The 26,966-nt window shown below is 39.5% G+C and overlaps 1 protein-coding gene and 3 non-coding genes across 5 annotated transcripts; 1 reads left to right on the plus strand and 3 right to left on the minus strand.

Annotated features, from left to right (window-relative positions):
• Positions 1–439: 439 nt before the first annotated feature.
• On the minus strand, positions 440–512 carry trnar-ccu (transfer RNA arginine (anticodon CCU)). Its single transcript has one exon. It is a non-coding gene; the product is annotated as a tRNA-Arg (tRNA).
• Positions 513–3,001: 2,489 nt separating this feature from the next.
• Positions 3,002–3,074, minus strand: trnar-ccu (transfer RNA arginine (anticodon CCU)). The gene has a single exon. It is a non-coding gene; the product is annotated as a tRNA-Arg (tRNA).
• A 4,781-nt stretch (positions 3,075–7,855) lies between these two features.
• On the minus strand, positions 7,856–7,928 carry trnar-ccu (transfer RNA arginine (anticodon CCU)). Its single transcript has one exon. It is a non-coding gene; the product is annotated as a tRNA-Arg (tRNA).
• Positions 7,929–10,581: 2,653 nt separating this feature from the next.
• On the plus strand, positions 10,582–26,312 carry kcnj12a (potassium inwardly rectifying channel subfamily J member 12a). 2 transcript variants are annotated; one of them, XM_054768956.1, is made up of 2 exons: positions 10,582–10,995; positions 20,282–26,312. In XM_054768956.1, the coding sequence occupies exon 2, from the start codon at positions 20,434–20,436 to the stop codon at positions 21,733–21,735; it is 1,302 nt and encodes a 433-aa protein (XP_054624931.1). In that variant the 5' UTR covers positions 10,582–10,995; positions 20,282–20,433; the 3' UTR covers positions 21,736–26,312. The 2 variants fall into 2 exon arrangements, with proteins under 2 accessions (XP_054624931.1, XP_054624932.1); XM_054768957.1 differs by having other exon boundaries at positions 10,582–10,933.
• The last annotated feature ends 654 nt before the right edge of the window (positions 26,313–26,966 follow it).

The raw sequence follows: 26,966 nt of genomic DNA on the forward strand, positions 1-26,966 counted from the left end.
ATGTAGTACCTATATCATTGGTAATTTGACCTTTTCCCCTACTTAAGAACGATTCGACATAAGAACGGTCGTCTGGAACCAATTGTGTTCGTTAGTTGGGGACTTAGTGTATAAAATGTAATCAGTTATTATTACTTTATTCTTGATTTTGTTGACTTGATTTAGATCACGTGTGTAAATGGGCCTAGACACTGCAGGTTTCCTCTCCAAACAGTTTCTCCAGCAGGCGAATTAATTGATGTGCTCCTTCCCTCAAATAGATGAAGGTGTTGATCATTAATATCACCTGCTTTAGTGGCCAGCTGGAAATAAAACATGCACTGTTTCGGCTCTCCGTGGGACGAGTATGACACTGCTGATTTAAATTCTCAGAGGTGGAGCAGAATCCAGGATTGGAATTGAAATTTAGTGAGCAATCACCAATCACTGTAAAAGCTACCACCCCAGATGGGACTCGAACCCACAATCCCTGGCTTAGGAGGCCAGTGCCTTATCCATTAGGCCACTGGGGCATTCAAAATGTCCACTGGGAGGTGTATTCACTTGCATTGGCAGCTATTCAGACAATGTTGACTGTGTGTTGAGACATTTTCAAAGAACAGTAACTCTACATTGTCATACAAGCTGTACAATGACTAGGTTAAGTTTAAGATTAAGATTACATTAAATTATCGCCAAGTTTAATTTGTATAGTATTGTTCCTCAAGAAGAAAAAATAAAACGGTTGCTGAAAATTGACGAACTTAGTCAATTTAATGAATGCGTGACTGATTGAGGTCCCTATTTACAGTCCATAAAATTAACAACGCTATTACTGCCCGGTGGTGATTTGGTTTAGGTTGTCCTCAGAGGAGCAGAAGCCAAGACAGGAATCAACATTCTCTGAAAAACTAGTGTGAGTCCAATCACCCCAAAATCTAACACCATAGGACTCAAAGTCACAATCCCTGGCTTATCCATTAGGCCACTGGGGCACATGAAACCTGTCTATTACTAAAAATAGTTCACTGTGAAGTGTATTCACTCGCTAAAGTGAAACCTTGGTTAGCATCATTAATCTGTTCCAGAAGGCCCGACTCTATCTGAAATTTACTTTAAGAAATAATGTAAATTTGTTCCAGAAAACCCAAAATATTAACACGTTGTTATAGTTTTACAATTATAGTTATACAGGCACAAAATACTTCAAAATGCATATAAACGATGAATGAAAGGGATAACTGAATATTTAACTTCACTTTTGCCTTCACTGACGACGTGATTGTTGACAAAGATGGCAATACGACCTTCATGTTTCTCTTGAGTTCTTTCTCAAATTAAATTGTGTTTTTCATCTTCTTCAGCAATAGTTGCAAGTTGCAGGTTTCTTTGGCACCATTTTGGGTTATTTTGCTGCCCTGCTCAAAAGTAAAGCAGAGACTTATGGCATAACTGTGTTACATTAGCAAAGAACTACAGAGTCAACCGCTGATGACATCATAGACGGGTAACGGAAATGACTTCAGGTTCCTGTTTCTATGCATTAGCAAGATAATAGGATGCTACACAGAAAACAGTTGGACTCACACAGTGTATTAATAACACAACAAAATATGCACCTTATAGTACACTAACAGGAAAATGTACGCAAACGGAGGCAAAATTTTGGCGGAAATTTTCGATGGTAATTAAAGAACCCGCTAACCGGGGCGTGCGCTAACCGTGGTTCTAATGTTTTCAATAATGGCTGTGTCCTCATTTTCAGACGACAGTAAATCGATACTGCTATACAAGTGGTATACTCACTAGTCTAAGTCATATCCAAGTTTCATTCGTCACTTGAGAAGATATAATCAAATGGTTGCTGAAATTTGAGGGATTTTGTCACTTTAGTCAATAGTGAGTGAGTGAGCTCTGTATTTACAGTCCATAACAACAACATACACCCTAGTTAATGTGTTTTCCGGTTAACGTATAAAATGTATGCCAAAATTTTTGCCTCGGTTAGCGTACAATCGCACGCATCTTGTCATTTTATTAATACACTGCGTGTCAGTACAACTGTGTTCTTAATGTATTTTTAATCACAAAATGCCCTTTTCAGCTACTCTAATCTCTCGTAGTATTTCTCACCTTCTTTATCAAAATGCTGGCACTTGTAACTTTGTTCAGCTCCAATTTGGGTTATTTTGCAGCCATGATCACAAGAAAAGCAAAGGCTTGAGAGAAAGGAGAGAAACACTTTTGAATTCAAGAAATAACTCATGGCAAAACACAAAGGTGGTGTGCGTGTTGATTTTGGTGCCACATTTTGGCAACGATCACGTCTTAAATGAAGGTCAACGTAACCTTAAATGTTCATTTAGCCCTTCACAGATTTACACATATTCTTACGGATAAAATCACTCTAAAACAGTGGTCCCCAACCTTTTTTGACCCACGGACCGGCTTGTGTTCCCACAAATCTCCCGCGGAGCAGGGGTGTGGGTGGGTGTGTCATACATTATAGCGATCTAATTTATCTTATTTATTATGTATTGTGTAAAACTAAGACATGAATAACATCAAATTAAAAGCACAAAATGAATGCAGACCCACCATCCACCAGTTCAAGTTCCAGCCAAGTGTTTCCAGAGAGATTATTACATCGCTGTTTGACGTGTGTGGTAAAAGCAGTGCGCTAGCATGAATTAAATTGAGACAAATGTGCACATTAGCACTCAATAAGTCATCAAAACTTACCTTTATGCATTCCCACATAGTATCAGCATTTGACACCAAATATGAGGTGAGAGAAAAATGGTAGAAATACAGTAGTAGTTTATCTGCGCGGCATGAGATAAAGTTAGCACACGCACAATGGACATGTGGCAAGTGAGACGGATGTAACAGAGAAAATCCAGCCACTTTTCAAAATAAAACATTAAAAAAATGAAATAATGGAAACTATTTTTTCTTTCTGTGCGGCCCAGCACCAAATAGCCCACGGCTCGGGAGTTGGGGGTCACTGCTCTAAAATATACACCCCAGATGGGACTTGAACCCACAATCCCTGGCTTAGGAGGCCAGTGCCTTATCCATTAGGCCACTGGGGCACCAGCAAAGCCATCTTTTGGTCTATTGGCTTCAAAATCCATTCTGGGTACACGTGTTTGCTCTGAGGCCTACTCACTTTTGTTGCCAGTTATTTTGACAGTAATGGCTATGTGTTGTCATTTTCAGAGAACAATAAATCTATACAGCTATACAAGCTCCAAGCTGTCTACTCTAAGTTATTTACAAGTATAGTATTGTCCCTTGAGAAGATAATAAAATAAAAAATGTAATAAAAGCGCTTGCTGAAAGGGAAGGGCAACTATTATACAACACAGCTTTCAACCAGTCTTTACATGTGGTCATATAGTATGTACACTCTCTCAAAGTACGCTGTATCATCTTAGGTGGAGTTCAGGTCGGGCTTAGAAGACAGAAGTATGGCTGTTAGGACACCGGATCTTGGGCCAACTCATGTTATCTATCACCTGCAGGGTATCATTGGAATGAGAGATGAGAGCATTTCTCAGCATGCTGTGTAGGTGAAGACATGGTGAACCATTGACTTCCACCTTCCAGCCCCCTGCATCGCTCCACATTAGGTAATGAAACTCTGGCCGAGCTATTTTACTCCGCTGCAATGTAAAAATCCCAAAGTACGTTGCAGCACTCTACTTTATTGAGATAAGGTGCAAAAACAAGTTTTGCTGTGAGCTAGTGAAGCACAAATCAAAGTGGAAAATGTACAATGTCAAACTCTAGCACGAGACTTGAGGAAGCAGGGAAAGTTACAAAGCACTTGGAGCCCCAACGGTAAAATCTACATCAAGCTAAATGGAGGTCCAGTAGAAGAAAGAGTGCTTGTTGTCAAAGATATCAACGATCTGGATACATATTAAAGATCATATTACCATGACAACAAGAAAAAATAGAGGAAACAACCCACAAAGAAAGAACCATGCAGTTTGAATGACTACATTCAATAACATTTGACTTTTGAAATCATCGTTGCTCAACAAACTACTGGAATTAGAAACCCATGTATCTCCATTCAATGACACTCACATTACAACACGAAAGACGGCAGGAAGTGGATCCGGACATCATTTTTGTTTTTTTGTTTTTTTTGCTAAAAAAAATAGTAATGATAATAGTGATGATAGTAATAATAATAATAATAATAATAATAATAATAATAATAATAATAATAATAATAATAATAATAATAATAATATCTTATCTTATAATTATATTATCTGGAAGCACAAGTAAACAGTGAATTAGTGTATGTTGAATACAGGAAGTGAACATATGTATTAGCAATTGATGTGATACAAAGACGGGGTAGGATTAAATAAGCTCTCCATCTTCCTACTCCTTTTCAGACATGTTGACTTGTGAATTGTAACATGAAGCATTGCATGCATGTTCAAAATAAATTACACTATAACCATAACTCTATTCTAGAATAAAGGTCTTTGACTGTAGAGTGGGACATATGTTACACATCACATCACAACACACACCTGTCACTGTCACTGAAAAACACATTGGTCCTGAGCTTAGTCTGTGTTACTGTATATCCCGTTCCCACATAAATTCACTTAATAAATCAAATAATGCAATGCAAGTCACTGAAAAAATATACAGTACATATTGTTAGGAATCATCAAAAATGAAAGGTATGAAAATAACATACTCTATATATATTCTGTAACTAAATATATCTTATATGACATAATTTCTGCCAAATACACGAATGGGATTTTGAATGTAAAAGCCTAGTAAATGTATCTGCGTTATTTCGTGAAGATTTAATCAACACCCAGTTGGGCTCAAGAACAAGAGGCCCGTTTCACAACTTTCTCCACCAGCGTGAGTGCAACGATATCACATTCTTCATTCCGCTGACAAGAAGTAAAGCTGCAAAAAAAATTAAATGGCACCAAAGTCCATAAATTTATTAAAACTAACGAACTAACTAAGTCTTACTTGTTGATAGCACAAGAATATGAACGTCGCGCCCTCACTCTATCATGGTTTTTCAAACATTTATGAATAAATTATCACTGTTTCATGGTTGAATATGATCTATGATTAGCAAAAAATATCATATTTAAGCAAATTGTATGTATTCATGGCCTAACTTAAGCATTACCAATGAAAATAAGGCATTCAAAAGACGTGATATGAAGTGTAATACAGTATTTGTGACTTTTGTGCACCTTTAAAAAGCGGGGCCTGGGAAGTGACATGTGTGACGTCAGTTGGTTACAGTTGAATGGAGTTGTGTGCTAGCAGCAGGTCAGCTGTGTAGAAAGTGGCCGACAGCAGCTCCTGTGTGAATGTTCACTGCATGTGTGTTCTCTGCTTTTTAATAAAGCAACTGAAATGCAATGTGCAGTGGCAGTAGAGTAGTATTCTACACTGGTCTCTAGGTGTTAGTAAGGTTACATTGATGAGACAATAGCCACCAGGTAGTATGTTGTCAATGCTAACGTGTGAGTATATCTTGGATGGCTTATTTTCTATTATTACTATAGTGGGTAATACAAATGTAAAGGTGACTATAGGGGTGTTATTTCATGTCTACATGCTAAAAACCCTATTTCGAAGGTCATAAACAGGTTTTCTATGCTCTAATTGCAAAAAAATTCCATTTATTAATAATGAATCCTACTTTGCGGAAATTCACTTATCGTGGTCAGGTCTGGAAAGAATTAATCGGCATAAATTAGTAAGAAAGCCAATATTGAGCATCTTTAACGTGTTGTATTAAAGCATGGATTAATAACATAACGAGACTGAGTCACCGACAAGTGGTGCCAAATAAATAGACCTGACAACAATGTAATACATACGTAAGGCACACCTATATGTGGAGCTGTGACCAGACACACAGACAGAACCATGTGACACACCAAACTATAAAAGAACACGTGCAAAAGTCTGTCGTCTTCCGCTTTCCAAGGCTTGTCAAGACTTACAACAAAGTGGAATTACTTCTGCGAGTCATTTTGGAGTTTCAGATAACAAAATATCAGGAGAACATCGACCAGAGTGAGTCACGCCAGTCTAAATATTGTGATATTATGTTGACTTTTCATCAATACTCATTTCTGGCCACGTGACGGAGACGGGTCTATGATGTCATCATTTTCAGAAAGAAGTCGGGTGCTTGTCTACACGGAAACAAAAAGACGGCTTTTTCAGATTTTCCCACTCTGGAAGCCGTTTCCAAAAAATACAGTTTCAGGTCACCCAGAACGCCATTTCTGTGTGGATGAAAGGCTGAAATGATAAAATATTTGACTTTTTACCTGAAAACGTTTCCGAGTGGATAGCCCCTAAGTATTGTGAGATTTGGTGTTGGGTGTGTGATCCAAGATGGCCGAATAAACAAGCAATGCTATCAATGTACCAAAGACTATACGGTAATACAACACTTTGGTGTGTTGTTTTAAAGTGTTTTGAAATGTATCCATTCATAACATACAGTGTATCTTAATAAAGACTGTTAAAACTAAAATCCAGCTCCACACAATCACAATTTATAGGCTTAACCAGTGCCTCTCTTTGACCAGCAGCTACCCCGTACTCTCTGTTGGTCTGAAAATAGCCAAAATGTGTTATACCTGTAGCCATGGCAGCGACAGTGATTCCCACTTCGCCATCTCCCTGGGTGGTAAACCCCTCATTTAGACACAGACATGCAAAGGATATGTGAGTTGCCACCTGTGACTATGGCGCTGTTACATCACAATGCAAGTGTGGATGTGAGAAACCTTCTGATCTACTGTTCTCCACGCTTGCAGTGCCACATCATCCAAGCAGTACGCAAAAGAGCCCGTACAATACCTGTTGCCGACACAGACTGAGAGACGCTTTCAAGCGACTCTTTGAGCTCCCATTAGTCCGTGTCCTTAGCCAAAAAACACAATGGCAGGGTGATGATCACACACCGGCTATTGCAAATCACTCCTCTCAAGTGTGAAATCAGAGTGTGTGCAAAAAAGTGAGGAAAGGGGACAGAAATGTGAGGTCTCCGACCATGATGAATCATTAGTGAAAAAGCTGAAGCTGAGCCACCATGGCTGTATTTAGAAACCTTGCACTCTCCCTCTGTAATCGTCCTTTTGTTCACTATTTGACTGATGACTCGGCCTCTGCAGCAGCTCTAAGAATGTCACACTTTCAAGATGGTAACTGTACCAATCCTCGACCGAAGAGCAAGAATGTTGACACCCACAGACTGGTTATGTGCCCTTGAAGCACACAAATTCGTCCTGTCCCTTCACCAAGAAGCCTGGTGAGAAAGAGACCACTGTTGGTGCAATAACTCAGAAATGGAAGAAATACAATATAACACTCATTTACCCTCACTCTGGACTTCCATGCAAGATCTCACCTCATGAGTTAAGGATGACTCTGAGAAAGGTGATGGACCAGGTGAACTTTACAGGTGAACTTAATTTGACCTTCTCTCAACTTTTGAATGCACATGTCCAACTGTTGAATGTTTCCGCACTTTTGGCCCAACTTGCTGTTCTCATGCAAGGAGTTAAACAGCATAATTCACAAAGGCGTGTGATCTATGAATCGACCAATAAATGTGTGAGAATTGGTATTTAAACAGTCCTTCTCATCATACTGTTCAGCTGTCATCAGCAGGTTGCACCAGAGACACAAGAGAATGGAAGAGTCACTTTAACGAATTAGTATCTGTGTGATATACTGTAATACGTACATAATTTGCTAAGGCCTTCTGGTGATTTGGTTTAGATCCTCCTCAGTAGCCAGAATATGAATTGACAAGTTCTAGTTCAATCACCCCAAAAACTGACACCCCAGATGGGACTTGAACCCACAATCCCTGGCTTAGGAGGCCAGTGCCTTATCCATTAGGCCACTGGGGCACAAAGTATTGTGCTCTATCTATCACTTCAAAAGCCTTTGTCAAAATTGACATAACTCTGTCAGTACAACCTCCCTGGGTTCTTGCTGGCCCACACTCATACTTACTCTACAGCATTTTGGCTTTCACTCATTTATGTGTACCATCAAATCATTATTCAGTGCTGTATAGCTGCAACTTTGTGGGTTATATTGAGTAATTGTGTGTCTATTATGCATGGAAGTGGTTATCATTAATACGGTGGAACCTCAGTTCGCATCATTCCGCTCGAGAAGGTTCAACTCAAACCTAAAAGTTCTCTAACGAAATACATTTTTCCCATAGGAAATGATGCAAATCCAATTAATGCGTTCCAGGAAGCCAAAAATGTTAAGGCAAAACACATATTTATAGTTTTACAATTATAGTTTTACAGTCGGCCCTTGCTACATTGCTGTTCGAATATTGCTCCCTCACTCTATCGCGTTTTTTCAAAAATTAATTATTTAATGACTGTGTTTCATTGTTGACTATGGCCTAATATGAGACATATGTAGTATTCTGGTCACCTGGAGTCTGTAATGTTACACTGATAAGACATGACATTATATTACATTACCTTCACACTGCATGTAGTCAGCAATGGCATAGAGTGAAAAAAGGTTCTCTTCCCATTCCGTATGGAAATGGTACGTTTTTGGCTTCTTACTTTGGCCTTCCTTGCTTCTTCCCCACTCTGTTTGAAACACTTTCTTAAGTTTAAAATAAGTAAATTTGAGAGGCTAACTACAGCTCGGTAGCTTACTATGGTAGCAGCGGCCGTCCCTTATGTCCTTGCAGTGATCTGCGCAATGTGGTGTAAACAAAGAATAATAGGAGTGTAAAAGTGACTACAGGGGTGTTATTTTGTGTCTACAGGGCTCTAATAATGTTTAAAACCGTATGTAGAAAGCCATAAACAGGTTTTCTATGCTCTACCTATGAAAATATTTTGTTTATTAATATTGAATCCTACTTCTCGGAAATTCACTTATTGAACCAATTACCCACGATAAACGATGGACGTCTGTATGTGCAGAAAACAATTTGAAATGCATACATAGAAATGATGAATGAAAGGATAAATGAACGTTTAATTTAACTTTTACCTTGACTGAAGACTTGATTGTTGACAAACACAGCGATGACGAACAGCGAGATCAACACGGACACCACCTTTGGACTCATGCCAAAACATGGTGTCTGTGTAGATCTCCGTTCCACATTTTGGCAACAATCACGTCTTCAATGAAGGTCCCAAGATCGGAATCAACATTATTTGAGCAACTAGTGTGAGTCTATTGACTCCAAAATCTAACACCTCGAACCCACAATCCCTGGTTTACGAGGCCAGTGCTGCATCCATTAGGCCACTGTGACACACAAAAATGCCATTGTTGGTTTATCAGTTTCAAAATCCGTTCTGGGCACACTTTGGACACATTTGCTCTGAGGCATTACTTTTGGTACTGGTTATTTTGACAATAATCGCTGTGTTGAGTAATTTTCGGAGAACAGTAAATCTATACAGCTATACAAGCTGCACACTGACTACTCTAAGTTATTTCCAAGTATAGTATTGTCCCTTGGAGAAGACAATAAAATAAAAAAATTAATAAAATCGTATGTTGAAAATGGGTAAATGGAAAATGTTGGCCACACAGTCACTGTCTGGAGATCGGGAAGATCTGGGTTCGATTCTCCCCTGGGGCATTTCTGTGTGGAGTTTGCATGTTCTCCCCGTGTGTGCGGGGGTTTTCTCCGGGCACTCCGGTTTCCTCCCACATTCCAAAAACATGCATGTTAGGTTAATTGGAGACTCTAAATTGTCCATAGGTATGAATGTGAGTGTGAATGGTTGTTTGTCTATATGTGCCCTGCCATTGGCTGGCGACCAGTCCAGGGTGTACCCCGCCTCACGCCTGAAGTCAGCTGGGATAGGCTCCAGCATACCCCCGCGACCATAATGAGGAGAAGTGGTATAGAAAATGGATGGCTGGATGGGTTTGTTGAAAATGGCAATTATTATTTATATTTCCATTAGGATTTATGGGAATGGGAAGATTTTCATCCTGGATTGACCATAGAGATTAAACTACCCAAAGACTCATCTCCCTCCAGTGTTATTCCCTCATCTATGCATAGCACACAACACGACTATGACAAGCTAAAAATGTAAACCTACAACTAATGCTGCACATGACAGGTGCATCACTCAGAGAGCGAGAGAGAGAGAGAGACAGAGAGAGAGAGAAAGAGATTCTCTTGTGAATAAGCTCTTTTCCATGAAGGTGTGATAACAGGACTTAACTCTCGAGTAGAAGCAGAGCAGATGGGCTCGGCAAAGTCTGTGCTCTTCATTTGATGTGGGAAGTCTTCACACCTACATCACATCTCTTCTATTTACTTTGAATTCACGTGTGCATCAACACAATGGAGGGATTGTCAGCCTCTGTTTTGTGAATGATGCATCAGGTTGCCATCAACTGGTAGTGCCATGATGGAGGAAGGGGACTGATAGAGAGAGAGAGGAAGAGGGAGGCTGCAAATGGCAGCTTCTGTGACACTGTTGCAAGGGAGGGGGGAGAGAGAGGGGAGAGAGAGGGAGCAGCAGTCCAACTAGATCAGATTGCAAAGATTGATAGAGGTGTTCATTTATTAAGCACTGAGGGACAATCTTATGGGAACTGTGAGGGACTGACTTCGCATCGGAGAAGACGACTGAAAGGATTTGATTGAGAAGATAACACAAAAAACGGATGTATAAAAGTCAGATTATTTTTTTGGTGACTTGGGATAGTGCTTGAGCCACATTTTCTTATCGGACCGTGTAGAAGCACTGCCAGCAAGGATGAAGAAATGTAAAGGGTGTCTTATGATGCCCAGGAAGATGTGGCGGTTTACTTGGGTATTAGACTAAAACACAAGACGGAAGAGCTGCTGCGATAAGAGCTGAGAATGCCTCAGTTTGGTTGACATGGACGCCAGGTGAGAAGATAACACCTTTTAGTCCTGTGCGCAGCCTGGGAGAGGACAGGTAGAAATAAAAGGTAAGAGATGGGTAAAATGAATTGCCAACCTAAAGCCTGATCTGTAAAGCTGTGGCAACGGCTATACATAACTATAGATAGAAAGTAACAATAAACAGCCTTTTTTTAAAAACTTTGAATTTACATGTTATAGGATCTAACCATCTTTCCTTGCTGTTGCATTTGGTAGAAAATTAATGTCATGATTAAAAACAAAAGTAGTCCGTTATAGTGGTTCACATTGAAGCCCAATTAGTATCAATAAATTGCACTGATATAATACTGTCTGTAGATAAGGAACACACATTTCATATGCAGGCTGTGTTCCATTGTTCAACATGTACGACAATACAAAAAAAATATTCATCTATGATGTAAAATACTCCAAACAGCTCTCAGTATGATGCAGTGCTGATCCACACCAACGCAAAGCATGACATTGTTAAATTAAATGCCTCTATGACAGTCTTAATCAAAAATGCAAATGGAATATTGATACTGGCTCTTGCATTGGATCTCATTAGCTGGTGCAGTTATGCCTAATGTTGTGGCCAGTAACCATACAGAAAAAGTACAAGGGGTTTCATACAAGTCGGCAATTGTATTAGAAATAAATAAGCTACATAATAAAATCTACAGGTTCCTGGATGATACATTGAAGTACTATTCAGGTATTATTTCAGGTGAAACATGTTTAATAACATAGTACGGACATGTGTACACTCTGTTATCACTGCATAAACAAAGCACAAAGCAACAGAGGACCAAGTAGATGAATATAGAAATGCGGCAGTGCATGACAGCTTAATGACCTCATCCTGTTTTCATCTCTGCTTTGACTCACTTTTAGTGTCCAAAGTGGGCTTTAAGCATGCACAGGGGTCATTTTAATTATTAGATTTGAGGGTGGGGTGGGCGCAACGATCTATTTCAAATGCACAAATAAAGAAAAATGATGAGTGTCAGGTGTTCAAAATGTTCCAAAAGCTACAGGTGCATCTTGCAAAAAAAGAAAAAAAGATTTATGTTCCTTGTATAGAATTGAACAGCTGCTGCAACAACATGGGGTGACTCGCTTCTAAATGAACACTTCTCACAAGCACCTCTCTTAGGAGGCACCTGAGTTGAAACCCCAGCACAGGGAGACAGGAGGTGCGCAGTCATACACATTGCTTCTCAATGCATTTACAAAAAAAGCAAAATAGTTGCAATTTACATACTGTAAAGCCCTGCCAACTGGACAGCATCTCCACGTGTTCAAGTGGTGTTGGTTTCTATAGGAAAATACCTGTGGGTCACTTGAGAAGAGATGCGCATGGTGAGCGATAGGAAAACACAATGACACCGGAGCCTAGGCTCTTCCTTCAACAATGGCCTTTGGGAGGTGGGTTAGGCATCGTGGTGGCACAGCTCAGTTTCCTGCATGCTTGCTTCATCTTCACATGACGTCCTGTCTCCCACTCATTGTGCCTCCAATCCCAGCCATTATTTTTGCACATCCAATTAAACATTTTGTTCGTCCTAATCAGTGGCCTCAGCTCCCCTTCTAGAGGCCCCTCTTGAACCTCCTTGAGAAGATGCACAGTAGAAAAGGATGACTAAATCACACACACACACGCACACACACCCAATGACACTAATGTAGTCTCTCTAATGAATCCTAGAGAGTTTTGTGTGTCTAATTCTCACCGGACACTTCATTAGGTAGACTCAATAAAATACTGTAAAAAATTGTCAAGTGCCTTTACACTGTGTAATAGTGTCAATCATAGTATTATTCTCCTTCTATATTTTTATTGTACAGTTGTTATTATGGTGTATTTTAACAGATATATTATATATTTACTCTGTATAAGGTGAAATCTAAGTCATAAGAACCATGCACACCGGGGATGGGACATACAGTATATAGTCACATGACTGTAAGTTACATTTTGTGGAACCCACTATGGGTTGTGCTCAAAATGCTTTTGAAGACACGCTAGCATACATGTAAAACAGATATCCTCTACATTTTATAATCATTAGATAAATGGTCAATGACTCGCAAAGTCCCTCCTGTGTCCCTGCAAAGACATTTGGTTGACAGAGGCCATCGATTTCAACCAAACTTACTCAAATTTTACAGACATGTGCTTGTCAGTTCCCTAAAGGTGTGCACCAAATTTTGTGGTAAATTCGCAAAAAGTTTTGTACAGTGCACTGAGCTGTGTGAGAAATTTCAAGTCAATCTGACGTATGGGTTCAAAATATGAGGTTTAATAACAGCGCCACCATGTGGTGTATTTGTCAGAAAAATAATAGCACGGGCAACACACTCGGGGTGCGCATTTGGGCAAATTTTTCACCCTTTTGTGTGCAAAGGTCCAGGGGTTGAGGACGTAGCTTACACAAACAAATACATAACTTAGTGAGAAAAAAAATCAATCTAGTAACTGTTTGGTTTTGTATTGTGTCTTTATATGATACTTAGTGGTGAGTAGGGTTTTGTTTCTTACTCCTAAATAAGGAATATGCTAAGTAAGGCGGATGCTTCATGCAAGAAAGCCTTCTGCACATTTCCCTTATTTAGTTACACAGATATTGTGATGTATCGTGAGTGGTTTACCCCCGATAATATCTCATAATCTGTACTTTGATGTTATCAGTGACGCGCAGTCAGGGGAGAAATTCATGATAACATAAAACAAATATTAATATGTGTCCATTGAATTGTATTCCAAATGTATTTTCTGTATGAGCCCAATCGTCATGAACATTTTATCAAGTAAAAATCGCTGAATTTGCACATTTCCTGACCAAGTGAGGCTACCGCAAGCATACCTGCCTACCGTCAAACTGCACACTGAGTTGGATCATGGTGCCTGCCAATTTACAGTATGTTTGTCAGTTTCTGTATGTCAGCATGTCGCCAATAATATGAGGTTAAAGAAACATTTATTATACACCATGACTTTCTACTTGTGATGTCTTTAAGTGTGGTATCATTCTTCTTTCTAATCGGACAATAAAATACATAGGAATGTCATACAGGAGTCACTTACAGTACCGCTGCATCCTGAAGGGGTCAGATGTGCATGAGCTGGAAGATGCTTGTCACTGCTGTTCTTCCATAGGGGAAAAGCCAGCGTTTCTTCAGCACGATCTAGAACAAAGTCAAATGCATTTAAGGTATTCTTATGCTCTGCTAAATGGAGGCCTATATACCCAAACTCACCAGGAGGTGATCAGACTTTTAAAACCAAGTATCAGAACTTTTCCTGGAGAAGAAGAGGCTGCATGTACTTCATATACAGATACACAAATCTTTTACAGTTAACAAAACATTAAATAAGTGGGACTAAGAAGTATTTGAAAATAATTTGAAGGCTTCTTGAAAAAACAAAACTGAATTATTATTATTATTATTATTATTATTATTATTTGTTACCATTTTATTGAGATAAGTGTATTAACTTAAAAAAAAAAACCTCCATAAGAGTCAGTGCCTCACTAGCCATGAACCTCACCGCACATCACTGTATATTATCATTGCAAAATATCACGATAATATTGTATTGCAAGTTGTATTGAGTTTCCTACTCGTATTGTACACCCTCATACATAACCTTTCACAGTAACAGTTTGAAGTCCTTACAAACAGCAGTTGCAATGATAGGAGTACTTATCTAATGATATCAAGGACTCCGGGAGAGTTTTTACTTTCATTCATGCAACACACTGGACACCCGACACTGCATGACTACGAGATACTGTTCACAGCAGAGGGCTTCTCAGTTTATACATTAAGACGTCTGACACTAAGCTCAGCCTGCAAAATGGTCTTGAATTATATAACACATGCTGTTGTCATGGTCACAGACTTTGAGCCTGTTTCAGGCGTTAATAAAAGTTACTATGCAAAGTACCTGATACTTGTACATGTAACTCCTCTCTCGGATGAGGTAATCTGGCTCTACATCCAGGGAACTTCACCAATAGTCCACTGCCATGCATCTGGGATTTGGGAGTGCACATGAGTGATCTGTCAAGTCTTCAGGGCCCAAATCAGGCAAAGCGGCTGTGGCCAGGCGATAAAAGCTGTCTGCGCCCAGAGGGGGCCACAGTCCAGCTCCCATGGGCAAAAGCCTTTAACCTGAGGCTACAAATTCATTGTAATATCCAAGTTATCTGCTCCTCATTCCAACACATAGGAGAGTTCTGTTTAAGTCTTCAAACGTAAGTGCCACTATATATCACATTGACCCAAATATAAAACATAGGATGACCAAACGTCTTGTTTTCCCAGGACATGTCCTGTTTTCATATCCTTTCCTAGCTGTACTGTTTTTTTTTCTGAAAGTGATGAACATGTCCTGGTTTTCATTGTTTTCACTGGGCCATTAAACTGCCCAGCATTTGTGCACTCTGCTGCATGTGACATAATCCCTGAGAGACTGCCGTGTGGGCAATGTTTTGAATTGGTGTTACCAAAAAGCCAAAGAAAAAACAAAGCATATACAGTAGACGCCCCTACAACGTAAATAATCCGTTCCGAGAACCTTTATGTTATAGGGATTTTATGTTATACGAAGCGTAAAATACATGTAAATAGCCTAATCCGTTCTAAAATCTTCCCAAACTCACCCCTTTGTCACTTCAAAATATTCAAAGTCCACCAAATATGGTGGGAAAATATAAGAAAACGTTAGCATAAACATAGTACAGTAACATTCCAATATAAAATAAGTTAATAAATAAGATTACTGTAAATGAATAAAACTGAAAAACAAAAACAATCCTACCGTTCACGAGATGTCTTGATCAGGAGCGCAAGTGGAGGCAGGAAGGAAGAGGAGGACTAGCCTGAGTCGAAACGCGACTCAAAGAGTCTAAGAGTCAGCTGGTCTCAGACAAACATACATGCACTACACGATAATGCTGTGTGCAAAATTTTACTTTGTAACTTAACTTAATTGTTTAAGTTAGTTTCAGGGGACTACGAAGAGAAAGGAGGTTGAAGGGACAAGCCTGTCTCTCACACAAACTCACGTACGTGCTGTATAACTCAGCCAATGAGATGAGAGCGTAGGCGGTGCCCCGATAATCAGCCAATGAGATGAGAGCGGAGGCGGTGCCCCGATAATCAGCCAATGAGATGAGAGCGGAGGCGGTGCCCCGATAATCAGCCAATGAGAGCGTGATGCATCAGAAGGCGTCACCAAGTGTTAGTCTGAATATTCTATCGATACAGAGGAGGCATACTTTAAATGTATATAAATTATAAGACATCTTTCAGTAAACTTTGAATATCATTTGAGTGCAGTCATCCCTCGTTCCGCAAAGTAGGATTCAATATTAATAAATATTATTATATTTTCATAGTTAGAGCACAGAAAACCTGTTTATGACCTTCTAAATACGATTTTACCATAATTACAGCCCTATAGACATGAAATAACACCCCTATAGTCACCTTCACACTTGTATTACCCAATGTAGTAGCCATCCATCCATTTTCTATGCTGCTTATCCTCATTAATGTTGTGGGGGTATGCTGGAGCCTATCCCAGCTGACTTCGGGCGAGAGGCGGGGTACAGCCAATATATACAGTATATGTGTGCCAGCCAATCGCAGGGCACATACTGTATAGACAAACAATCATTCACACTCACATTCCTATCTATGGACAATTTACTGTAGAGTCGCCGATTAGCCTAACATGCATGTTTTTGGAATGTGGGAGGAAACCAAAGCAGCCGGGAGAACATGCAAACTCCACACAGAGACGGAGATTCAAACAACAGAGATTCGATCCCGATCTCCTGACTGTGTGGCCACCATGCTAACCACTAGGGCACCGTGCGGCCCTACAGTAGATGTAATAATAGAAAATAAAGCATCTTAGACATAAATAACATAAGATAGACTCACACAATAGCATTGACAGTGTCCTTCCTGTGGCTAATGTCTCATCAGTGTAACATTACTGACAGTGTAGAATACTACTCTACTGCCACTGTTTATGGTTAAAGAGAGACTTATGATGCACTTCAATCGCATTATTAACAAACGGAAAACACATGCAGTGAACATTCATACAGGAGATGCTGTCGGCCACTCTCTACACCAGTGGTCACCCCCCTTTTGGGGCCTAAGATCTCTGGTCTTGGCAGTGAACCTGCGCAAGATCTTCGTCGGGGTCAGGCTTGTGGCATCGGCACTATGAGCAAACTACACATCTATTTGGCTTCTTGGCTCAGTGTCGTGGGCGAGCGAAGCGATGGTGGTTGAGGGAGGAGGGGCTGCGTTACAACCTCATTAGGACCTCGGTCCTAATGAGCAGCGTTTTCTGCAGGTCCACATCTATGGAGTTATATTTGTGCCTTAATGTTGAGGTGACAAAGGCTGATTTTTTAATAATCAATAATTACTGTTGCATGAGCAGGCACATCGCTGCGCGCTGACACTCTCTCCTTGTCGCTCAACCTGTGAGCGCGAGGCGAGCCGGTGTATGTGTGTGCGCTTATGGTACCTCCGGTCAAGTTTTGGGGACTGGGCTCCTGGCTGGAGCTTGCCTGGAGAGCGGCAAGGCGTACAGGCGTGTTCAGTGGTCAAAATGCGTGCCTGTTGGTTATTCGGCGGGAGGGGACGGCACTGATGTAATAATATTTTTTTTCCCTAATATTCTCGCGATCGAGCGGCAAAGTTCCAAAGATCGACTTGTAGCTCGCGATCGATGGTTTGGTGACCTCTGCTCTACACTGCTAACCTGCTGCTTGCACCCAGCTCACGTCATATACGTCACTTCCCAGGCCCCGCTTTTTAAAGGCTTACACAACAAGTCACAGATACTGTATTTGACTTCATATCACGTCTTTAGAAAGCCTGATATTTGCATTTTCATTCATTTAGCCATTTTTTATGCTTGAAAATGCTAAAGTTAGGCCATGAATATGTACAATTTGTTTAAATATGCATATATTTTTACTAATAATGGACCATATTCATTTATCAATTAATTAATTTTGGAAAAAATGTGATCGCGTGAGTGTGCGATGTTCAAACCGCGATTGCCAGGCCGAACATCTTGGTTTAATCAAAATATCGTCACCCTTTTTTTTTTTTTTTTACTAGAAAACAGTTTTTATGACAACCCAGGTTTTGGATTTTGATATGATATGAGTTTCGTCATGTAAGTCACAAAAGCTAACTGACCATTTCTTTACTTCAGTGTTTATTGACCTTTATTGAGGCAAGGCACATATTTCATATTAGAAAAATCTCACTACGCTCCACCAAACAAAAATGTTGCATGAATAGCAACAGGTGGATACACAGGCTAATAATGTATCTCCTGCCATTTATATATGAAGTCTATTTATAGTATTTATATTATTGTTCTCCCTGTCACAATCTGTCGCTGGCATAGATAGATGAACAAGGATAAATTATGTGTAGTAAATAAATAATATTTATTGTACCAATTAAATGAAATTGTTTAATTTCTAATTTCACTTTCACATACTAAATGTGATTAGGAAACACTGCCTTACTTTATGCATATGTTTTTTACTTTCCTTCTTTTTTTTCTTATCGTGGCCGACATGGGCAAATCCAAAGCAATGTCCAAACGCAAACACCATTAAACCCATGCATGAGAGAAATGATACAAGTTCACAGAACCAAAGAGAAGTTTACCAGGTTACCAGGAAGGCACCATACCTGAGGGATATCTGTCTTTGAAGCCTTAAGACGTAATATTTTGCAATATTATACAGCAAGCAATTTTTACAGTCAAGTGTTTAACAAAGACATAAAGAAAAATGCACTCATTCTGCCAACCTTCTTCTGGACATCCCGCTCATGTCTTTGAAGACATATATCCTTCAGGCCTGGTGCCTCTGGGAGCCTGGCTAACTTCCGTTTGGTTCCGTGAACTTGCAGCATTTCTGTCATGGATGTGTTTATGATTCGCTTTCTTACTGATATCCGATATACCAGCACATCATTACCAATACCGAAGCTGCACATTTCTATGTGGCACAAGCATCTGTATAAGAAAAAAAGTAAAGTCTTTGAAATTGTAAACAGGGCTCATTAAGCACGCCTCTGCTGGTTGCTAAGTACTTCAAGAGATTCTTCCTGAGATGTGATAGATTATAAGTATTGAAGGAGGGGGCCTTTCTCCCCCTCATGTAAATAACGCTTTACATTCATTGCAAATCGCATATTTACAACCCGAAGGCAAAACATGGCAATAATTCCAGACTGTGGACATAGTGAGATGCAAATACATTTTTATACCAATATTGGCCGATAATATTGGTTGGACAATATTATTGGAAATCCCTAAATATGATGGAATATATTTTTATTAATATTGAAAACATGCTTATAATCATTCAAATAATCATTTTGTCTTTGATTTTGTCTTACAAAAACTGGTCCTGAGAAAGACCATCTTACATTCGGTGTTGTTTCATATTTGCATCAATACAGGAAATTAAAACAAGTACTATATGTGATTAAGGGCATGGCACATTGGGAGGAAAATATATACAGTACTGCATCTTCACAAAATGATTAATATGACAAAATGGGTCAAAAAAGGGTCAAATAGAGTCCCACTCTCTACATCCTTGCATGCACACATCTGGTACTGTGCATCTACGGAATAAGTGGCACACATAGAAGTCCATTGGGACTTAGTGTAAGTGTGTACAGACGCACAGCAAAAGTACTCTTCTGAAAGGACAATAGATAGTTTCGGCCTCAAAAGAACAGAGGGAGGCTTGTCTGCTGGATGCGTCATGTCTGCATGGCACCCAGCTGATAAAACTATAAATACGACCAAGACGCACTGAAAACTAACAATTTATAGACTTTGCATTCACTTCTGGCGTAAGAAATGACAGCCTGTCATATTTTGTAAAGCCTAGTCAGACACCAGCATTGGTTGTTACATGTTACCACTCAAATCCAATAACATCTGGTGGTTGGATGAATTAGCTCACCTCCAGCTCCATACATAAGGACTCTAATGGATAATTGGATTATGATGCAAGGAATGTAAGCAGAGTTGTGGTGAGGATAAGTAAATTATTTTATATTTCTAATAATTCAAAACCTCCTCTGAAGCTTTTGTCCAAAAAAGAAGGTTCTCAAGAAGCCAGAGAATTGTCATTTAATATTGACAATGGAATGGCATATGCAAGCCAGATCAGACCTGTCACACATTTTAAGTCATCTGATAAGATGTTGACTTGCTTTTTGTCATATTTTTTTCATTGGTACACTGAAATTATTGTCCTCTCCTGTTCATAGGGATTGGACTCAAGCACAAGACTCCCTCCCGACTCCTGGCTCTCTCAAATGCAACTTCCCTTGTGATCGAGCTTTGAGGACACCTCCATCACACACTGGGACTCCAGGCCAGCCCTTCAGCTTCTGATCCTGCCACCGGAGGTGTCGGGAGCATGAGCGTGGGAAGGATCAACCGCTACAGCATCGTGTCGTCCGAGGAAGAGGGCCTCCGCCTCACGACCATGCATGGCATGAACGGTTTTGGCAATGGCAAGATCCACACACGCCGCAAGTGTCGTAACCGCTTTGTCAAAAAGAACGGGCAGTGCAATGTGCAGTTTGCCAACATGGACGACAAGTCACAGCGCTACATGGCAGACATCTTCACCACATGCGTCGATATTCGCTGGCGATGGATGCTGGTGGTCTTCACTCTTGTGTTTGTGGTCTCCTGGCTTGCCTTTGGTTTGGCCTTTTGGGTCATCGCTTTGCTGCACGGGGATCTGGATAACCCAGCAGGAGATGACAACTTCACTCCATGTGTCCTTCAGGTGAATGGATTCGTGGCTGCCTTTCTATTCTCCATTGAAACACAGTCTACAATAGGTTATGGCTACCGTTGTGTCACTGAGGAGTGCCCAGTGGCGGTCTTCATGGTGGTGTTCCAGTCTATAGTGGGATGCATCATTGACTGCTTCATGATTGGTGCCATCATGGCCAAGATGGCGAGGCCTAAGAAGCGAGCACAAACACTTTTGTTTAGCCACAATGCTGTCATTGCAATGCGGGACGGTAAACTGTGTCTCATGTGGAGGGTGGGAAACCTTCGCAAAAGCCACATTGTGGAGGCCCATGTCAGGGCACAGCTCATCAAGCCTCGGATCACAGATGAAGGGGAGTACATTCCTCTGGACCAAATAGACATCAATGTGGGCTTTGACAAAGGTCTGGACAGGATTTTCTTGGTTTCGCCCATTACTATTCTCCATGAGATAGATGTGGAGAGCCCCCTTTTTGGGATCAGCAAACAGGACCTAGATACAGCCGACTTTGAGATTGTCGTCATCTTGGAGGGGATGGTGGAAGCAACAGCCATGACCACTCAGGCTCGCAGTTCCTACTTGGCCTCTGAGATCCTTTGGGGCCACAGGTTTGAACCTGTCTTGTTTGAGGAGAAGAACCTTTACAAAGTGGATTACTCACACTTTCACAAAACTTACGAGGTCCCGTCCACCCCCAGATGCAGTGCCAAGGACATGGTGGAGAACAAATTCCTTGTACCCAGTTCGAACACATTCTGCTACGAAAATGAGCTAGCTTTCCTCAACCGGGAAGATGAGGAGGAGGATGTAGGTGGTGGTAGTAGGGCACTGGCAAATCTCAGTCCAGACCGGAACAGCCGGCATGAGTTTGAACGCTTACAGGCCACCAGGGCACTGGATCAAAGGTCTTATCGGAGAGAGTCTGAAATATGACCTCTTAAAAACTTAAACGCCGAACAATGCAAAGTGCCATAGGAAAAGCTGACTAATGTGGCAGGATATGAAAAACAAGTGATATACTGTAAAGAATGTGCAAAACTAGGAGTATGCCGTTTAGGAAATTGGATCTACAATCAAGGAAATGACTAGAGAAAGACCTTCTTCCTTCATGGAAACTTGAATCTTTTTTCACATGCTCACTTTGAATTAAGAGTGTTATAATAACAACACACGGAGCTATGACAAATTGTGTAAATACATTTCTTAGTGCACTCTCAGTTTCTCAAAGCACCAATGAAAAGTAGAATGCACTCTGTCAACTTCTTCTTGAGAACAACATTCTTATTGTGTAATTTGCTGGACATGAGTTCAGTGACACATTGAAAATTCAGATGCAGTGAGCCATAATAAAACACCTGATCACGAGCCACTGAGAACAACACAATTAGACATTCATTTGGGTTATGTTGTTATTTCTAAAGTCAACATTACTTGTACTGTTAAGGGAAAAAAACGTACTGACTCAAATGCAACATGTAGTGGTAAATATACTGTATCAAACAAAAGTGAATAGACCTTCATCACCACCTTCTCAAGTGACAATACTAAAGTAAAAACTGTTGTCAGCTATTTAGGCAATAATGGCTGTGTGTTGATTTTCAGTGGGTAGGAAATCTATACTGCTATACAAGCTGCACACTAACTACTCTAAAGTATATCCACATTACAATACTCACTTTTGTGAGATACTGTATACTGTATGAGCTCACAGCCTGGATGCACACGTCTTATAACAAGAAACCGTCATTATATATTATATTATACATTTTTTAGGGGTGTCACAAGATCTTGTGTCACAAGATCTCACAAGACTAAAATGTGACAAGATTTCTCATTCTGAAAAAAAATGTCTCGTGGGCACTAGGCCTGGGACGAATAAATGAAAACGAACTGGATAATTTTGCCGGTCTCAGTATATGGCCATGTGCATGCGTGCCTGTTCTCCTCGTCTCCTGCCTACAAAAAGACAGGAAGAGGATTCACTCTGTGCATTGGTTTCAGCACCTTGGCATGTTTGTTCTACAGAACAACGGAGCCCTTTTGTCAGTCATACAGTCTCTTTGTCTCGGTGGGCTGAGATGGGGCTGGTAGCATACACACAGAGTGCAGAAGACTGTAACATAATAGAAATTAAATGAGTAGATTGCAATATATTGTCATATTTTTTTAGATTTTTTCATTGTACTTTTCTTAAAAGTAAAATCTTGTCTGGTCTCGTTCTCGTAGACCTAATCTCGTGTCTTGTGAACTGAGTGTCTCGTGACACCCCTAATTGTTACACATTATAACAAAATTGAGTGTGGACTGAGAGCGGGCATTTGGGAGCATTGTTTCAAGGAGCACCTTAACATGTTTGTTTTACTTTCTGCTATTTAAGCAAAACCTTTATAGGAGTATGTCAAACAAAATATCACACATGAGTTTTTTTCTCCCATTGCATTCAGAAACATCAACTCTATACGAACAAAATATCAATCAAATCAATCTTTTTTCCCTCTCTTCATAAATTAATATATGCATATTGTTAATAATGTCAGGGGGTAAATAACAAATCATATTTAAAGTACTACTATTTCATTGCTGACACATTATTTTGTCTCGTACATAAATCACAATATTGCTGATCAAAAATCCTTAATATGTCAAGTGCTGCAGAATATATGCAGAAAGCATCCTAATGTATTTCTTTGGCAAGAGATCCTCTCATTGTCAAGTATTCTAAATAAACTCAACTACACATTACAAGGGCAAACATGCCAACAAATCACTATACGTTATGTTAATAAAGAGACAAAAGGGAGAATTTATTTGCCAATTTAATGTAGCACTACCCTTTAAAGTGATACCTCGCTTTTCGTCATTATTTATTTCCAAAAACTCAGGCTAAAATTAAAACGTACGCAAACTGAGGCAATTTTTCTCATAGGAAATCATGTAAATTCAATTAGTTTCAGACACCCAAACACATTAGCAAAAAAAATACATTTTACAGAAAATAATTAGTTTTACATGCAAAATAATTGTAATTTATGGAGTCCCTTAAGGGACATGGAGAAAAAAAAATGGTAAGTAAAAAAAAAAAAAAAAAAAGGAAGGATTTTTGCGAGATCTTGCAAAACTACAGTACAGGCCAAAAGTTAGGACACACCCTCTCATTCAATTCAATTCAAATTTTCTTTAATTTCATGACTATTTACATTGTAGATTCTCAAAACTATGAATAAACACATGTGGAATTATATACCTGACAAAAAAGCGTGAAATAACTCTAAATATGTCTTATATTTTAAAACATATATTTTATGTCTTAAAAATTTTTTTGATAGCACTGCAAACTCTTGTTCTTCTCTCAATGAGCTTCATGAGGTAGTCACCTGAAATGGTTTTCACTTCACATGGTGCCTTGGCAGGCAATTTCTTGCCTCATTAATGGAGTTGGGACCTTGGGGTTGTATTGTGTGTGTCCAAACTTCTGGCCTCTACTGTATGTGAAGCTACAGGACACACTTTTGGTCATAGCTTGCCTCCACATAGCAAAAATTGGGTAGAAATCCATAATTTAATTTCCATCTTCAGCATTTGCGCATCCCTTACTGCACAAATGTAGACGTATAAAGTGATATTGTGACTATAGGAATTCCGTGATGGTTCTTCGGTTCATCTTTTGAAAATATAATGCTAACATCCGGTCCAAGCTAGTGTTGCTGGAAAAACATCTCTTTGAGTACTCGAACTTGAAAGGAAATACAATGATTAGCCATACAATGGATTCTTTCACTTGTGTGCACTGCTTGTCCTCTAAGTAAACAGTCATATCAGAAACTCAACGAATGTGCTGCTCTTAATTTGAAGTTTCAATGCAAACATCCGCTTTGAACACGAAAGTAGAGGAAGTACAATGCTCTTAATGTATGTAGTTTTGTGAGATCTCGCAAAAGTATTGTGGGATCCCTCAAAAATTCGTTTTTCTTTTTTTTTTTTACCCATCAATTTTTTTTCTCCATGTCCCCTCCGTAGTAAATGACGAATGGATCGAACTTATTGTTGATGCGGATTTCCCTTACATCCTGGTGATATCAAATTCAATAGTGTTTCTCACTACTTTGTCAAAGAGCTGGAACTGCTGGAACTTTATTTGGCTCCATGGCAGGTTATTTAGCAGTCACACTCAATAAGAAATGCATGGACAGTGAGTCAATAACGCGTAAGGTTCTTTGTTAACGCACTTGATTTTACGAAACGATACAGTACAGGGCAAACGGACTAGTTTGCTACAGCCAATATTATACGAAAACCAAGACATGGTATGAAAACGTAGGCAGAATTTTACAGAACATTATAGAGGAAGACCAGGGTGTACAAAAACCGGTCTAAAGACAAACCACAGTATGAGCTAGTTTAAAATGAAAGTGAACAGTACAGTCCAACATGTTTATGTTACATTGTATGGAAAACTGCATTTTAGCAATGTGCTGATGGATAAAATGCATTGGACCAAAGCGTGGATGGAAGCAATAAACACTTATTGTTTTAAGTGCGGATGGAAGCGTGGATGGAAGCGTACCATTGAGTTCTTCACAGTTAGTTTTTTTCCCCTCACTGGTTATTTTGAAAAACACTGATTATTAATATTTACTTTTGTGGAAGACTTGAATAATCCCAGATAAGCACACAAAATGAAATAATAAATACTTATCATAGGTCAAAAGAAATCTAACAAACTAAAATATTTGCTGTAAGAAGTTAAATAATACTCACCACTGAGTTGGTTTGAAATACCTCGAACCACGATTAACACTACATACCGTAGTGATATTCTGTCACAATATACTATTAAACAAATGCTGTTTGTTTATAGAGTTATATGCAGTAAGAGTGTGTGTATAGAAGGAAAACTTGAACTGAAAGCTCAGGAAAGGACCGTGAAATGTTTGCAATGTTGGTCACGATGTCTGCATTTTTATCAGTTTTATCACTTTGAACCCCACACATGGACTCCTTGTTATTTTTCCTAGGCATGAACTGTGATATAAGGAGAAACATTTATCAGCTCATTGCCTTCTGGGAAGGATTTATATGCTGATGTTTCCCTGAAAGTAAGGTGAAGCGCCACACAATGTCCTTTCCTGCATAGTTTAATCATTTCAAATGAGATTATGTCAGATTTTCTTTTGCTGTCATCCACCTGAGCCCTTAAGAATAACCACACATGTTTTAAATAATAATATGAAAAAAGTCTATAGCGTAATAGTATAGTGACATTATAGAACTGGCTGAATACAGCAGCTTATTTTTATACAACATTCTTTTTGATAGAATTGTCAGAATTCAAAAATGAATCACTTTGGGGAGGATGGTTTAATTTTCATTTTAGCACATATTTGAACAGGTATTTCTCTTAAAGGGATGATTGGAAAAAACCTTTGACCTCTGTAGAAGTCTTCCTAAGTCTAGTAAATTGTCTACTGGGCTTTTGATTTTCATTCAGTCATTTAAGTAATTCAAATAAAACAAAGTGAAATAAACATGTTTTGCTTCTTTTTTTTTGGATACATCACCATGGAGGGTGTTTTAAGATGAGATGAAACCAAGATTCATGTCACCACAGCCAACGATTCCCTGCTCTTTGGCTAATAATTCAAGAAGGCTCATCAATTAATCAGTGTGACACACAATCAACCAGTGGGGCCATGGGCCTTTTGGCCAAATAAAATAAATTCATAGTGCATTTATATCCCTTTTTAGCAGAAATTATATATACGGTAATATTTGATTATCACATACGTATCCTCGAGGATAGATGAGGCACCGTAAAATGTAACTCTAAACATGTGTTGTTATTTATTAATGCGAAATAATTCTGGACTATTTGTATGAGATCGGCTGTTCTTAAATGATTCAGGTTGACCCACAGCAAGTGACAAATGTTGGATTATCATGCTGGCCACTGGCTGCACAAACATAAAATGGAATCAGTATGCCACAAACCTTTTGCCAAGTTCCATTATGCAACCAGCCTTCGAAGGTCTGGGTATGACACGGAAAGTAGAAGTCAAGCTTCTTTCTGGATTAATTGAAGATTTTATCAATGATCCATGAAAGCATTGTGGATTTTTTATCACTGTTAACACGGGTTGAGGAACTCTTGGCTTTGAAAATCAGCT

The sequence above is a fragment of the Dunckerocampus dactyliophorus genome, chromosome 2, assembly GCF_027744805.1.
Source record: "Dunckerocampus dactyliophorus isolate RoL2022-P2 chromosome 2, RoL_Ddac_1.1, whole genome shotgun sequence".
NCBI classification, from domain to species: Eukaryota; Metazoa; Chordata; class Actinopteri; order Syngnathiformes; family Syngnathidae; genus Dunckerocampus; species Dunckerocampus dactyliophorus.

Excerpts from the sequence above, each read along its gene's own strand:
- kcnj12a (XM_054768956.1), top strand. The coding sequence starts at position 20,434 with ATGAGCGTGGGAAGGATCAACCGCTACAGCATCGTGTCGTCCGAGGAA.